Source organism: Amblyomma americanum, chromosome 2 (genome assembly GCF_052857255.1).
Source record: "Amblyomma americanum isolate KBUSLIRL-KWMA chromosome 2, ASM5285725v1, whole genome shotgun sequence".
Lineage (NCBI taxonomy): Eukaryota > Metazoa > Arthropoda > Arachnida > Ixodida > Ixodidae > Amblyomma > Amblyomma americanum.
In genome coordinates this window covers 147,135,033-147,149,227 of record NC_135498.1, presented here as the reverse complement: position 1 = coordinate 147,149,227, position 14,195 = coordinate 147,135,033, and the positions used below count along the sequence as shown (strand labels likewise).

Below are 14,195 nucleotides of genomic sequence, written 5' to 3'. Positions count from 1 at the left end.
AGTCAAGAAAAAAGAAAGCTTTCGTTGCTTCACAAGCATGGCTGTTATATATAACAATTTCGACGCATTTATGTAATTATTAAGGCAAGAGCAGTAATAGAGCAAAATACCAAACGCAAGAACTGTGGAACAGCCCCTAAATCAGTTTTAATTGATATCGTTCGCAACATAATAGCGAAACTGTAGTTCTCGAATGAACATATGGGTGCCGACGCCAGTACAATAAAGTTGTGCTTAACCACTACCGGATTTGCATTCAATATTAATGGCTTTTTCTGACCGCAAATGCAGTCGTGTAGTGTCATAAACGGCAGCGCGCATGGAACTGGATTGAGGCCACGACCGCTTCGGCCTTTAAAGGCTGAATTTTGAACGCCGATCTCCCATGTTTATATTTGGTCGACAGTGTGTGAGACTAGTTCCAATTTCTTCTCCATAGGCAAGTGATATGTGCGCTGTTTATTTTTGTTTCAAGAAAACGCGGTTTTGCGCCCTAAATAATTGCATATTGTCCTATCTTCCTTGAACGCAGTTGGTCAACGGTGTCGCACACTCTCGAGATGCCGACAGAACTGTGTCCCTCACACCTTGCATCAAACATGGCCAAGCTGCCTTTGGTGAAGATGCTTCGTAATATCAACAAGTAAGACCATTCACTTCCAACCCTAAAACCCTTCTCGCCTTTCGCTCGCGCTCGCCATTCTCACTACGTGGCAATTTACTCTTTGGTTTTCCCTTCAGTGCTGAGGTGGAAGAAGCGACAACATGCTAACAAGCAGTAGTGTTTCCTGAATAAGCATCAAACGGGCTAAAATACTTTGTGCCACAAGGACGTTTTCACAAAAGGATCGTCATTATCCGGCTCCTGCTCAATTGCCGGGGACATACGAACAGAACCCGTAGCAGAGATTGCGATAGGTAGCCATAATAAAGAAGTACTTGGCACATACATCCTAATTTTAACACCCGAATTAAAGCAAAAAAAATTAAATGCCCATACAAAGGGTAATAAATCGCGCGCCTCGCACGAGGTAAGAAAACCACAAAATAAGAACAGCCAGCATTGAATAAATCAAAAATCAGTTAAGGTGAGGAAAATATTTAGAGTTCTTTTTTACATTACTTGTATAGACGAGATCCGAGGCAGTGCAATCTACAAAGAAATATTGTGGTCGAGCTCGCTGGTTGGATTCGAAAACGTGGCTGTATTGGTTTAGTGAAAGGCGAAAAAGTATGTGAGTCTGTCAGCATTCTTCAGGTAACCTAGCATTGAAGAATGGGAGATAATACGTCGTACATTCCTCATTACCCTAAAATAGAAGGTTGCTTTAAATAATAATAAGCCACCGTACCCATTGAGCAATGTTACGGTGAAATTTGTCCTTTCTCTTACTTCACTGCAGGTTTTGAACTAAACGTCATACATTAAGGTGTACGCCAAGCAAAGCGCCCATGGAATTTTGTGATTAGAATAATATTACTCTCTGTATTAAAGAACTTTGGTGTAAAACGAACTGCTCCGAAACTCACGATGCTTGCGAATATCCCCTGCGTTCAGCATGCCTGCTCTTTTTCTGGCAGGCTGGTTGATGACTTGGACGGGCACGATCAAGCCGGCATGATGGCCGGGGAGTTAACAGTGGGAGGCCAGACCAAGGAAACATGCCTGTGGGGTTACAAAGTGAGGACACAAGGTACTTTCTGATTATTCCGTGGTTTGAGTCAGAGGTTTTATTTTATCACCTGGCAGAGAAAAAGTTCACTACCATTACCAACAATTTTGCTTGGAGCCTTTGAATTATTCGGCATCGTTATTTTATCAAATTTTCTAGGTGCCCTAAACACCCAGTTATTTGCTGCATGCACCTAGTTCACCCACCCTTGTTTGGATGTCCACTTCTTTTTTGAAAACTCTTGGGCTCCAATTTAGATCCCTTTCCACGCCATTCCCCTGTTTCCTTCGAGCCCGCTCATCTCTGCCTCCTGCTGATATTATTATCAGTGCTAATCAGTTGCTGTTGCTCAAAAAGATCATCAGCTTTTTCTCTCTATAACTATATGCAGTGCGCATTTCTGTTTCAACATTTCGCGGATATTTCTCTTAAGAACTCCAGTTTGAAAACGTATTGTTATGCTCCTGTGGCTCCAGAAGTCCTGGAAAACGCTCTGCTCTAATGTTATTTTGGTGCTCTCGATGTCTCAAATGTGTTGTCCAAAGGCCCACACAAAAATGTGTTTTCATGAAAAGGAAACCTTTCTTCAAACAGGAACTGCACACATATGAAGTTAATTTGAACCCTGAACTTTCATGAAGCTTCCCTTCAATCCCCCTGCTGACATTTCCTTTTGCCGTGGATCGTGCACATTTGAATTGCATTCAATTGATTTCAAATAATTGTATAACATTCGATTGCAGTTTAGCATGCGGCAAATTCATAGACTGGAGCCAGATGTCTACTTTACTCCCATTCAGAATTCGTTTCGTTTGTCATTACAACCAAATAACCCTAGCCAGTGCCCAGATGCTGGAGAGAGAAAATGAAATGTCGCACTGCAGTATGTCGGCATCGTTTTGTAGGTTTCGGATGAAGAGGTTCGCACTGCCTGATAATATAGACAGCGAAGGTCGTCTGTCTTCCAACAAACGATAGACCAGCGGAAAAGTGTCTATACATTTGATTTACTTACAAACAGCACTTTACAAAGGCTAAAATTGCATTGGAAGCTGCGACCAAAAACCATTACTACAGAAATAAATACGGATAGTTAGAATTTCGCCTTCAAGTTCGTCCCCACGATGTAGCCGACTTAAAATCGATTGAACTACAATAAGCAGAAACGCTTATTTTCACAGTCACAGTTATATCTACGGAGTAAATGTTTACACAATGTAATAAAATCTTTGAGATTGCCATTCTGCATATTTCCAACCTTTATTCCCGCTCTCTGAATCGGCTACACCTCACATTTCTATTCCAGGCCGCATTGCTGATGATCCGCAAAAACAGGAGCACCACTTTGGATATTTAGAGGTGAAGTAAATTTCCTTCTGCATAGGCACGTGGTCTTGCACTTCAGGTACAACTTTGTGGACGTCTTGACAAAATCTGCATAAAACTATGGGCATTAACATCGCTTACCGGATTACAGCACCATAATGGGAGCATTGGACAAATGAAGTCGCTTGTACAGTTCGTTTTATCCGCCCCTTAATAAACTGCACCACTCGAACTAAGAGGTTTTTCATGAAAATATTTCTTGTTTGTTCTTACCTTTGTATGTTTCGCTTAGATGGTTTGTTCTAGTGGAATATAAGGATTCGAAAGCACGAGTCAGCGCTCTTTCATGAACGTTTTCTTTGTTTCCACTGCGACGGTGTCGACTACTTCGAAAATGACGAATCCTGTTGTCATAGAATTGCGCGCTGCCTGGTTTATCACGGCCTTTGAGGAACGGCTATCTAGTCACCAGGCTTGTTAAATGCCTGAACGGCCAAACCGATACTAGCTATTTTTCTGCCTCTAGCATTAACAAGAAAAATAAAATAACTCTGAACAGAGCTCTACGCTGTAAAAAGGTGTCCTTTTGCGTGTCAGTCTCTGCGGGCGAAATGCAAGCTCTGACAAATCATCGTCATTCATTTTAATTTCAACTGCCGAAGAAAAGAGCCGTCAAAGGCTTGTTTAGTGCACGCAAGAATAATCAGGTCCTCTCGCTTTTGCACGATCGGCAGGCTAAGCCAAGTGTTAGGTGGATCGGCTTGATGAGTTTTGAACAATCGTATTCAAGCACTGTACACACCTCTTATCTGTAAGTAGTCTCTGTCATCAAATGGGAGATAAAAGCAGTTTACAATTCTTATCTGCTAGATGAAATCGATTGCTATGATTTAAAAGGCTATTAACACGTTCGCACCTGCTCATAGACGCAGTATTTGCCTCTGAAATAGAATGATCGGTGGACTAACCAACATTTGCCTTCTCATCCCACCACGTTGCATCCCACCACGTTACAAATAACGGTTACAATAAGAACAAAATAGGCGCTTATAGATAGTTGAAGGTAACAATTATGATTTCTGCGATTCTTGGCTTCGATTTTTTGAAAAATATTGCGGAAGGAAGACAAGTGGTACGGCGTTAAAGAATGTCAATTGAGCACACATTGAATACACATCAAGGGTGAAAAATACTCCCCATCTGTAAATTGAACATGCGGCCGTTTGGTACATTTCGTGGAAGCAAATACAGTCGAGCCCAATTATAACGGCCGCAGGTGTAACGAACTCTCGCTTATTACGAACCAGTGTGCTAGTACCGTCAAAATTTAAATTAGAGAAATGGCAATTCCTTTCACATATAACCAACAATTGTGTGCGTAACACTCGTTTATAGCAAAATAGGAGGCGCCATAACTTACCCCGAAGTTGAGAAACTCGTGCTGCCAGCAAGACGGAAGATCGAAAAGCGTGTCTCAGTCCCGCGACGCCACACTGGAAAGAACACTTCGCTTAGCACTAAAGTGCTAACCGCCGCAGTGCACGGGTTGCCTACAAGGTCCATCATTACCTGCGTGTGTGCCGGCTGAGTAAAGCATCCTAAGTGGAAGAGGAAGCGCGGGGGGTCGTAACATAGTGCCAGCGGCGAAAGCGAAGCTACTGCGCATGGTAGCGGGTCTGCTAACAGCAGCAATCTGAGAAGTGAACGTATTGCTGGCCACGCTGTTTTTATGGTATTTATCTCCTGCCCAGTCGGCTCCACCTTTAGTGCAGCTACATCGTGCAAGCAGCGCCAGATAGCGGAGAGCGCAGCTGAGAGTTAATCGCGCACGAGCGCTGCGCTACATTTATTGTTGCATGGTCCCAGTAATGATGCATGATGCTGTCGAAAAACACGTGATTATGCGCATGTACGCTTGTGGCAACGCGTCGCTGATGCCTAGCTGGCTGGATGTTGCTTTTGTTCATTACGCTCTCGCGGGCAGCATCCCAGATCGGTGTTGTGCCGTTTGTCCAATGATTCTGATCAAGACGGTGTACCCAAAGTAAGAGGGCTCCCCCACCGCCAGGAATTTCGTTGCTGTGGCAGACCATCAACCAACTGCCTTGGACTCTTCATCCACGATTAATTATATCCCGTCCCTAAACCATGTTTTTTGCGGCAACAATATTGGCGAGGAGAACATGACAGCTCTGGAGATCCTGAAAAGTCACGCGGTAGAGTCTGCTTTGAAGGAATAGACACGCATGCTGCAAGTTTTACGAAATAAACACCCACTTCGGCGCATTTAGTATTCTTTGCTCGAGTACGCGGACTCCACTTGCTACAAACACCGGATGCAAGGAACGCGATCCGCGTGGCCATCACGTTCGTTATAAGCAGGCTCGACTGTATGCCACGCATTTTCAGGGGCCTAACTATAGTCTTTGTCGAAGAGGTCTAGTCTAAATGTTCTCCATTGTTCGGTGCACACTAAGTTAATTATTAAAGGCTCCAATGCCAACCATGCGCTGGCCATGCGGAACCATTCCAGTCATGTCGTATGAGAAATTATACCGCTACCTAATAAGTTCTTGTAAATCTTAAAATGTGTCTGTTCTTTCAGGATGGTGACATGTACCATTTGGTGTATTCAAGCAATTACGGCGGACAGAATGGGTGAGCAATATTATTTCGTTATATGACACCGCAGTAAGAACTTAGCGTATAATTTGCCATGCAGTGAATAATAGGTTGATTCGATATTACCTTTTCTGCCATAAAAGCCACCTATTGGAAGTATGCTACCAGATTGTTGTAATCTCTTTAGTCTCTTCGTAATTTCCTCAAAGCAGCGAGGAAATTAATTTCTGAACATATTATTTAGCATCAGCATCATCATATCAATGGAAGCAGTGAATGTTTCTCCTTCAGTTGTCAGCGAATGCCGTGGACTAATGCATTCACTGGCTCTTTTTCAGGATTTCCTACGGCTCTGTGTATTCGCCGTCTTCTATTATGCAGCCACTCACCAAGAGTCTTCTAGGAACGCAGCACTTGAAAGAATCTGGGCGCGGCAGGCTCCACGTTAAAAGCCGTAAGCTATCTTATTCCAAGAGCAACACAAGCGAATGTAGCCTTCATAAATATAGCAAACAAGTAAACAGATTTGGTCAGTACTGCTCTGAATACGTTATAATTTGGAAATGCTATGTTCCCTTTAGCAACAGAGAATAGATATTCAACTAGTTCTCAAAATAACTTTTGTATGCCACCTGGTTACCATAAATTTAATGATCTTTCATAGAAATGCACGAATATGGGCAGTCTAATTTCAAGCCAAATAGTTTCTCAGAAACTCCGAACTGAACAAGGAGTGGCTAGGCATCTGACTGATCTTTTGAATTACATGAAACACATGGAAGCGTCGCTTTTCCTGCCAAACAATTGAAATGAATAAAGAAATCGCAAAGACAATATTATCACTAATATGCTTCACAGAGATCTCTTTTGTTCGTAAGCTTTACGTTGATAAAAACTCTTACCGGCCCTGCGCATGCCCATAGAGCGGAGATTTGAAGCGGGAATTTAAATTTGAGATTTTCCTGTGCAAACAGCGTGTGGAGGATTTTAGTGTCACTGAGACACTTGAGATGAATATGAGGAATGAAGAATAGGGCCCTTTAGCATAATGGTCTGTAATATTTCCTTGGTTCCACGAAGAGAGAAACAAAAGGGTATAAAATATTGACTTCCTGTTTAACAAAACCTTGATAGATTGTGATTGTAACATTTACCTGAAACAAGCTCTTTTCGTTCAAGGTTGCAATTAAACAGGGAAATAAATCTTGACTGCAACGGCACAAGAGTGGTTATAGGCGCTGAGCAGCATACAAATCCGCACGAAATTATTGCCAGATTCCTTAATGCTCGTGCGGCTCATCTGACCAATATCGAGCAATGTTTGTTTGGGACGATTGCATCAAGTGAGATTCACCTCTGGTAGGCAACCTCGCCTTGAAATGCAATTTAAAATTCACACATCGTCTCATTTAATATTAGTAGAGAATATATTTAGAAGTAAAAAAAATACCGAAAGCGGAATGTTTTTTACGACACTAATGAAATAGAATTCTGTGAATCAAGGTACCGATATTCTCATATTGTATGGCGTGGCACAGATGAATAAAACGCTAACAATTTTGTCAACGTACATAGGAAGCGTCACTTCTAAAGCTCTTGTGCCGCTAACGCACCTTAGCCTTCCCTCCCTTTGTTTTTTCCGTTACCTGGCCGTGGTTTCAACATACAATATACGATAAAAATCTGGAGAATAACCTTTTTAAAAACAACTCTTTAAATAAAAAGCTAAATTGTATGAATTTCCATGCAACGCAGCCAGCTTTGAGCACATGTCACGGGCCGCAAGCGAATAGAGCTTGCCGGGGAACTGTATTGCGATTTGGCATATTGACAGGAATGAAGAAAATGCATTAATTACAGTCTACTCTTCACATATTCATTTTAAAGCATTGATTGTTCCCGGTGCTAAGCATTCATATTGGCGTAAAGCTTGCTATTGTAAAGTACAAGAAATTCAGCACGAATGCATTACAAAAGGCCTTTAACAATGCCTACTTAAGCGCCATGGTTTGCTTAGCCCTTCGAAAACATCACTCGTCTATTACGTCAATGCAATTTGGTTTGCCTTCGAGATAACTCAAGGTTATGCTTCCCTGCTAAAATAAAATGCTTCGTAACTTTTAGAATCTTGTGACCTTAAGATTGGATTGTGAAGCAACCTTTCTTTCAAGAAAAAGATTGGTTGTGATTTAGCTCTGGTTAAACCTGGAGTGACGCGAGAGCTACATCTGGCCGAGTGGAACTCGGTCAGTCAAATTGCAAAGTCAGTTGTTCGCCGTTCCGTTTCACTGGGCGTTCCATCTTCATTTTCGTCCCTGGACGTGGATTCACTCTCTCCCCCTCTCCACTCCCCCCCCCCTCTCTCGGCACGGCGCATGCGCACAGCTCTTGCAGCTCGGTATCGCCGGCGCGCAGCGCTGCCACAAGAAGCAGCTCCTGCCCACCACGTGACCAAACGTGGCCACGTGGCCACGAGCCGCCACGGAGCTCAGTGGGTGCCGCTCTGAAGGCTCGAAGAGATGGTGTTGCGTAGCTCTCGCTACAAAAAAGGAAACAATAACCGTCGAGGCAGTGGTCTTTCTAGACAAGTATCGCATGGGAGCTGTTATTTCTCGGGAAGATTGTCAAATTTTTTCGCTAACAGGTTAAGCACAACAGAAAACGATCATGAGTGAGACGCACAGAAGGCAAATTTTCGATTGAAAGACATGCAGTATAAAAGGCAGGCGGCAGTAGTGCATATCAGCCGCAGTAAAGGCCCCACATGATACAAACACCTATAAAAGGCATAAAAAAAGCAACACGTTATTCAAGAACTCGCACGGTCATAGAAAAATGGCCGTAGCTCGGTACTGAAGCAGGGATGGTCATTCACAGCCGTTCGTCACAGAACAGGTGACTAGGCTAAATAGGTGCGGCTAAAGTGTCGTGACCTCTGCTCCCTGGAGGGAGTAAACGGGCTCTCGGTTTCTAAAAAAACGCTTGGCTGGAGGTTTGCTGTCAATACCGTCGTGACACTATTCTAGACAATGAGGCTTCGTTTGTTCCAAGGGAACATAGAAATGAATTTTGTTTGATGCAGTTATGTATTTACAATAAAAAGGCCTGTCGTGCGGCCGGAAACGTGTTTAAACCGACAGAACTAATATCTGCCAATACAAGGTCAAAACCGATTGCCCTCAGTAAGAAATTGAAATTCCCTTCTTTCACAATGTGTGGTGGCCCCTGGGGAGTGTGAAAAAATTCGTCTACTAAGCAGAAAACCCGTTTAAAACTAACACTCGCGGACGGCGCGCCGCGCACCGCATCCAGGAGACCCAGTGGTACTTGCGTAGGCTCAGGTGTCTGCTTTCAGATGTCTCCATCTGTTGCATGTGCCTGTCGCCAACACGAATGGCGTATGTGCGCTGTGAGCCTGAGGTTTCTTTTTGATCATTGCGGTTCAGAAAAGGGAAAATAATGAGAGGTGTGCGTCGGCATAGCGGGCTTGTGGAATAGGCGAATTGTAAAAAATTGCAGTGAACTCGCAGAAATCATGTGAATTTCCATTCCATTTTAAGTGGGCGGGAATCGTGAAAATTTCTTCTAAGTCATTGCCTTGAAAACGTATCAAGCTGCTACATATTACGAGTCCCTTCGAAAGAAAACGTTTTTCGAAAATAGGGCGTTTTATTAAGATCGGCATGCAGATAGGTAGCGTTTTCTCCATGGATATCAAGTATCTATTGGACTTCGTCCCCCACAAGGAAATACTCGCAGCTATAAATCTTGTTTAGTGAAGAATTTTAGATCGTTGTTCGGGTATATCTTAATTAAAAAGATGTAAAATTTGGAACGGGTTATATTGAATTCTTTTAATGCGTCACGCCGATGTTAAGTAATCTTTTCATTGCGGCAGTAATTGAAATGTGAACGAGAGTTTTGATAAAAAGAAGTGTTTAAACGTTCTCACGTATGTGCACTATTTGTTAAAACTTGTTTTAAACAAAAGGAGCTCTGGCTTTCTCAGGCGCAGTGTTAGAGATTTAAAAATGTTTTAAATACAGGAACCGTTTGAAATTCACATGTGAGCTATCCGAAAGCGATAAATTGGAATATTTAGACTTAGAACCCTCGATGGCAAAGTGCATAATTTTGGAATGTGTAGCATAGCCGCGCCCGATAGGCCACGACAGGAACAGAACGAGCTTACACGCCTGTGAACGAGACAGGTAACAACCAACGTTTATTGTCAACCGGGAGTGGTTATATAGAAAGCAATAGGAGGCAGAGGGAATGAAGAGGAGACACGGCGAGATGGAAAGAACTTGACGCTTGCGCAGTGTGTAGCCCGCACAATGACACAGCGGCCGACACAACACTTCTTCCTCCTAAAATCGGTCAACTTGTGTATCGGTCAACTGGTGTCCTCGTCCTCGTCGAACGTCGTAGGACTTGAGCGGGTTCGCTTGGCACTACTGCTTCGGCTGGTGCAAGTGCTGGGGAGGCGCTGTCAGAATGATGGTCCTCAACTGCAGGCGGCAAAGCAGATGCTTCCAGTCTCATATCGACCTGCGATACGGATTCCTCTGGCCTGAATCTAGCGCCGTCCGGGCGCGCGTCTTCCGCAGCGTCGGGTGACTGTGCTTCTGTAGGCTGAAGACGTACCTCGTCCACGTGCCGCCGGACAATTGCTCCAGGTGTTTCTACTGTAACCATTCTGGTTCCAGATGTAGATGTCACATGTCCTAGTATCCGTTTGTCTCCTGTCCCATAGTTGCGAACGTGCACATGACTCTTCAGTTAGGGCAGCCAATCCTGGCTATCAAACGGTGCGTCTCCACATTCCTTCGGGAAACACGTATCCAGGCGCGATCTAATCTGGTATCCTAGAAGCACCTCTGATGGCGACTTCCCACCCTTCTGGGGCGTCCTTCTGTAATTGAGCAGTAGACGCATAAGTTTGTGCTCCAATTTGCCTCCCCCCCAACTTCCGGAGACCATCTTTCACCGTTCGGACAGCTCTTTCAGCAGCAATGTTTGTGGCCAGCTTGCGGGTGGAGCGGCTGGCGGCATAGGCAAATTGTCTATGCAATTCTTGCACTGAGCCGACATTCTCTCAATCTCTCGGTCTAGGCCTGGCCACCAAAACAACGATCGCGCAATGGATTTCATCGGCGAAGACCCTTGGTGGGTTTCATGCAGCAGCTGCAGCAATCTTTTTCGCGCACCGGCAGGTATAACCACTCGATGGCCCCAATAAATTCACCCATGTGCCAAGGACAACTCAAGTCGACGGTCAAAAAATACCGCCAAGCACGGCTCAAGGCCTTTCGAGCTTCTAGGCCAACCATGTAGCGTAGCACGTAATGCTTGACGCGATCTAGTGTCGAGTCGACGGCTGTAAGGTCATTCAGCTCTCGTGTCGTGACTGTGCCTTCCTCTAGGCTTTCCAAAGAAAAAAACGTACTCTTGCGGCTCTTGGGGCTCTATACTAGGACCGCGTGATTGCAGCGGAAGCCTGCTGAGGGCGTCCGAGTTCAGCAGTTGCCTTCCGGGAGTGTACTGAAGTTTGTAACGATATCCTCCGAGATAGAGTGCCCAACGCTGAATGTGGGTTGCAGCCATATAGGGTGTCGGGCGATCGGGCCTTATTAATCCGAGGAGCGGCTGGTGGTCTGTAACTAAGGTGAATTCACGGCCCAACAGATAATCTCGGAACCTCGTGACACCAAAAACTAGTGCCAGCGCCTCACGCTCCAGCTGCGAGTAATTCCGCTCGGCTTTCGTGAGAGTCCTTGAACGGAATCCGATCGGTCTGTGTACGCTTCCTACTGTATGAAACAGTACTGCGCCAATGCCGTGTGGGGAAGCGTCGCACTCTAGTTTCAGCTCCTTTGACGGGTCAAAATGGGCAAGCACTCCGGCATCCTTCAGACACTGCTTGGCCTTGACGAACGCAGTTTCCTGGGGTGGTTCCACTGCCCTCGCGCATTCTTTTCTAGTAACTGATATAACGGGGACAACACTGTTGACATGTTCGGCAGAAACCTTGAATAAAATGTTATCATTCCGACAAATGAACGCAGCTCGCTCACGTTACGAGGGCTCGGTGCGTTCATGATAGCTTGCACGTTCTTTTCCGTCGGGTGAAGACCGAGGCGATCGATACGGTGTCCCAGATAAGAAACCGATAGCTGGCTGAAATTGCATTTGTCGTATCGCAGCTTTACGCCGTGCTCTCGAAATCGCTGCAACACTTTTCAGCCGAGCTCCTTTGTGTGCCGCCTTTTCAGACACAAGCACGTCATCTAAGTATGCCTGCACTCCAGGCAGGCCCGCTAGTATGGTATCCATCTTCCTTTGAAAAATAGCAGGAGCAGAGGAAATGCCAAACGGCAGCCTGTTGTAACAGAAGAGCCCTTGGTGCGTATTAATCACGCACAGCTTGCGTCAAGCTTCGTCTAGTGCCACCTGGTTGTAGGCATCTTTCAGGTCGAGTGCACTGAAGACTTCACCACCGCTTAACGATGCGAACATGTCTTCAATCACCGGAAGGGGATACTGCTCAACTGCACAGACCTGATTCAAGGTGGCCTTAAAATCCCCGCAAATCCGGACTGTGCCATCTTTTTTAAGCACTGGTACTATGGGGGTCGCCCAGTCCGAATGTTTTATGGGCGAAATTATGCCTAGTGACACTAGGCGATCCAACTCTTTAGCCACTTTGTCGCGGAGCGCGTACGGAAGAGGTCGCGCCTTGCAAAACTTGCTAACCGCTCCGTCCCTCAGCACCAAGCTGGCTGGCGGTCCCTTCATCAGGCCCAATTCCTCCGAGAAAACATCCTCGTAGTTACTGCGTAAGACGTTGATGTGGTTGATGGCTTCTCCCGCCACCGGCGCTTCTCTTTTACCGACTTGCAGTACCGGAACACCAGCCCTATCCAGCAGGGTTAACAAGTCTCGCCCGCACAGGCTTGGTCCGGTGCAGTCTAGTACTATGAGTGTGCATTCAACTGACACACCTTGGTGCGCCCCAGTTAGCTTAAGCTCGCCTAAAACAGGCAGCCGTCCAGCGTAGCACGAAAGTTTTAAATGTGAAGGCTTCAAATTTGGCCAGTGTTTGCAATGCCTATCGAAAACCTGTCGCGCTATGACGCATACTGGTGATCCTGTGTCAACTTCCATTGCCAGTTCTACACCGCCCCAATTGAATGTGCGGCGAATTGGCTGCTAGAGACACCTTCTTCGGACCGACAGCAAAGTCCAGATATGAGCATTTTCATAGCAATCTTCCGATGTGGTTTCTTGAAGTGTTAATGTTTGGCCATGAGGCGCAGGTGCAGCAGGCCCGAGTTGCTTGTCGCGGCGATTGGGACACATTTTTGCGAGATGTCCTCGTTGACCACAGCGATAACAGCGCGATTTGGCCCAGCTGCAGCTGTTAGCGTCATGTTTCAAGCTTCCACATCTGCCGCATTGCCGACACGCTGCATTTTCGGCGCTGTCTCTCGGTGTTGGCCGGTGGCGCGCTTGCGTTTTCAATAGCGGTGTTACTTCTGACGAAATTTCTTGTGCATCGTTTTCCGCGGATTCAGCAGCAATTGCTATCGCTTCGGCTTCTTCTAGGGTTAGATCTTTCTTTGCCAGGAGTTGCTTCCGTACTGCACTTGAGCGTACACCGCACACAATCCTATCTCGGATCATTCTGTCAAGGCAACTGCCGAAGTTGCAGTTGTCTCCGATGCGGCGGATCTCGACGAGGAAAGCCCGAATAGATTCTCCTTCCAGTTGGCAACGACTGTTGAATTTGTAGCTCTCCGAAATTTCGTTCCGTTTAGGGTCATAGTATTCACTCAAAGCTTTGACAACTTCTTAATAACCCAAAGCGTTTGGTGCGCGGGGAGCCACTGTTCCGGCAAGGATTTGAATAGTCTGCATGCTCAATGCAGCCACAAGAAGTGCTCTCTTCTTACTTGACTCATCGATGCCATTTGCTTCGAAATATGCCTCCACTTTGATCAAGTACGGCTTCCACTTATCTGTGCTTTCGTCGAAACTCGGATGCATCTGGGCGGCCATGGAAGTTGCTGGCAGGGCTGTCTTCAGGACCGGAGTGTCTGGGTCTGCCATGACGGCGTGGGTGTCGTTTTGACTCGTCGCCACTGTAGCATAGCCGCGCCCGATAGCCTACGACAGGAACACAACGAGCTTACACTCCTGTGAACGAGACAGGTAACAACCAACGTTTACTGTCAACCGGGGGTGGTTATATAGCAAGCAATAGGAGGGAGAGGGAATGGAGAGGAGACACGGCGAGATGGAACGAACTTCACGCTTGCGCAGTGTGTAGCCCGCACAATGACACAGCGGCCGACACAACAGAATGTATCTCTTTCGTACTGAGATAGATTTCTTGCGATACGAGTCAGCTCACTCAGACGCAGTGAAACCGCCCATTGCGACATTACGTTTCGAAGCATACGTCATAACGCCGTGTTGTATAGTAGACATGCAAAAAACATTGATTTTATAGTTGTAATCCCCTAATCGCAGACTTATCTCAATGTTTCCTGTCGGCGAATCCCCTGACCC

General features: G+C 45.7%; 1 protein-coding gene and 1 pseudogene across 2 annotated transcripts in view; one reads left to right on the top strand and one right to left on the bottom strand.

Annotated features, from left to right (window-relative positions):
* LOC144121877 (rifampicin phosphotransferase-like) overlaps nucleotides 1–14,195 on the top strand; it is a 145,248-nt gene that overhangs the window by 21,963 nt on the left and 109,090 nt on the right. For both annotated transcript variants that reach the window (XM_077655296.1, XM_077655297.1), the window contains exons 5-9: nucleotides 533–643; nucleotides 1,582–1,694; nucleotides 2,980–3,032; nucleotides 5,605–5,657; nucleotides 5,960–6,075. In XM_077655296.1, coding sequence (XP_077511422.1) covers nucleotides 533–643; nucleotides 1,582–1,694; nucleotides 2,980–3,032; nucleotides 5,605–5,657; nucleotides 5,960–6,075 — 446 coding nt within the window. The remainder of the gene's footprint in view (nucleotides 1–532; nucleotides 644–1,581; nucleotides 1,695–2,979; nucleotides 3,033–5,604; nucleotides 5,658–5,959; nucleotides 6,076–14,195) is intronic.
* Nucleotides 9,928–13,733, bottom strand: LOC144119019 (uncharacterized; annotated as a pseudogene).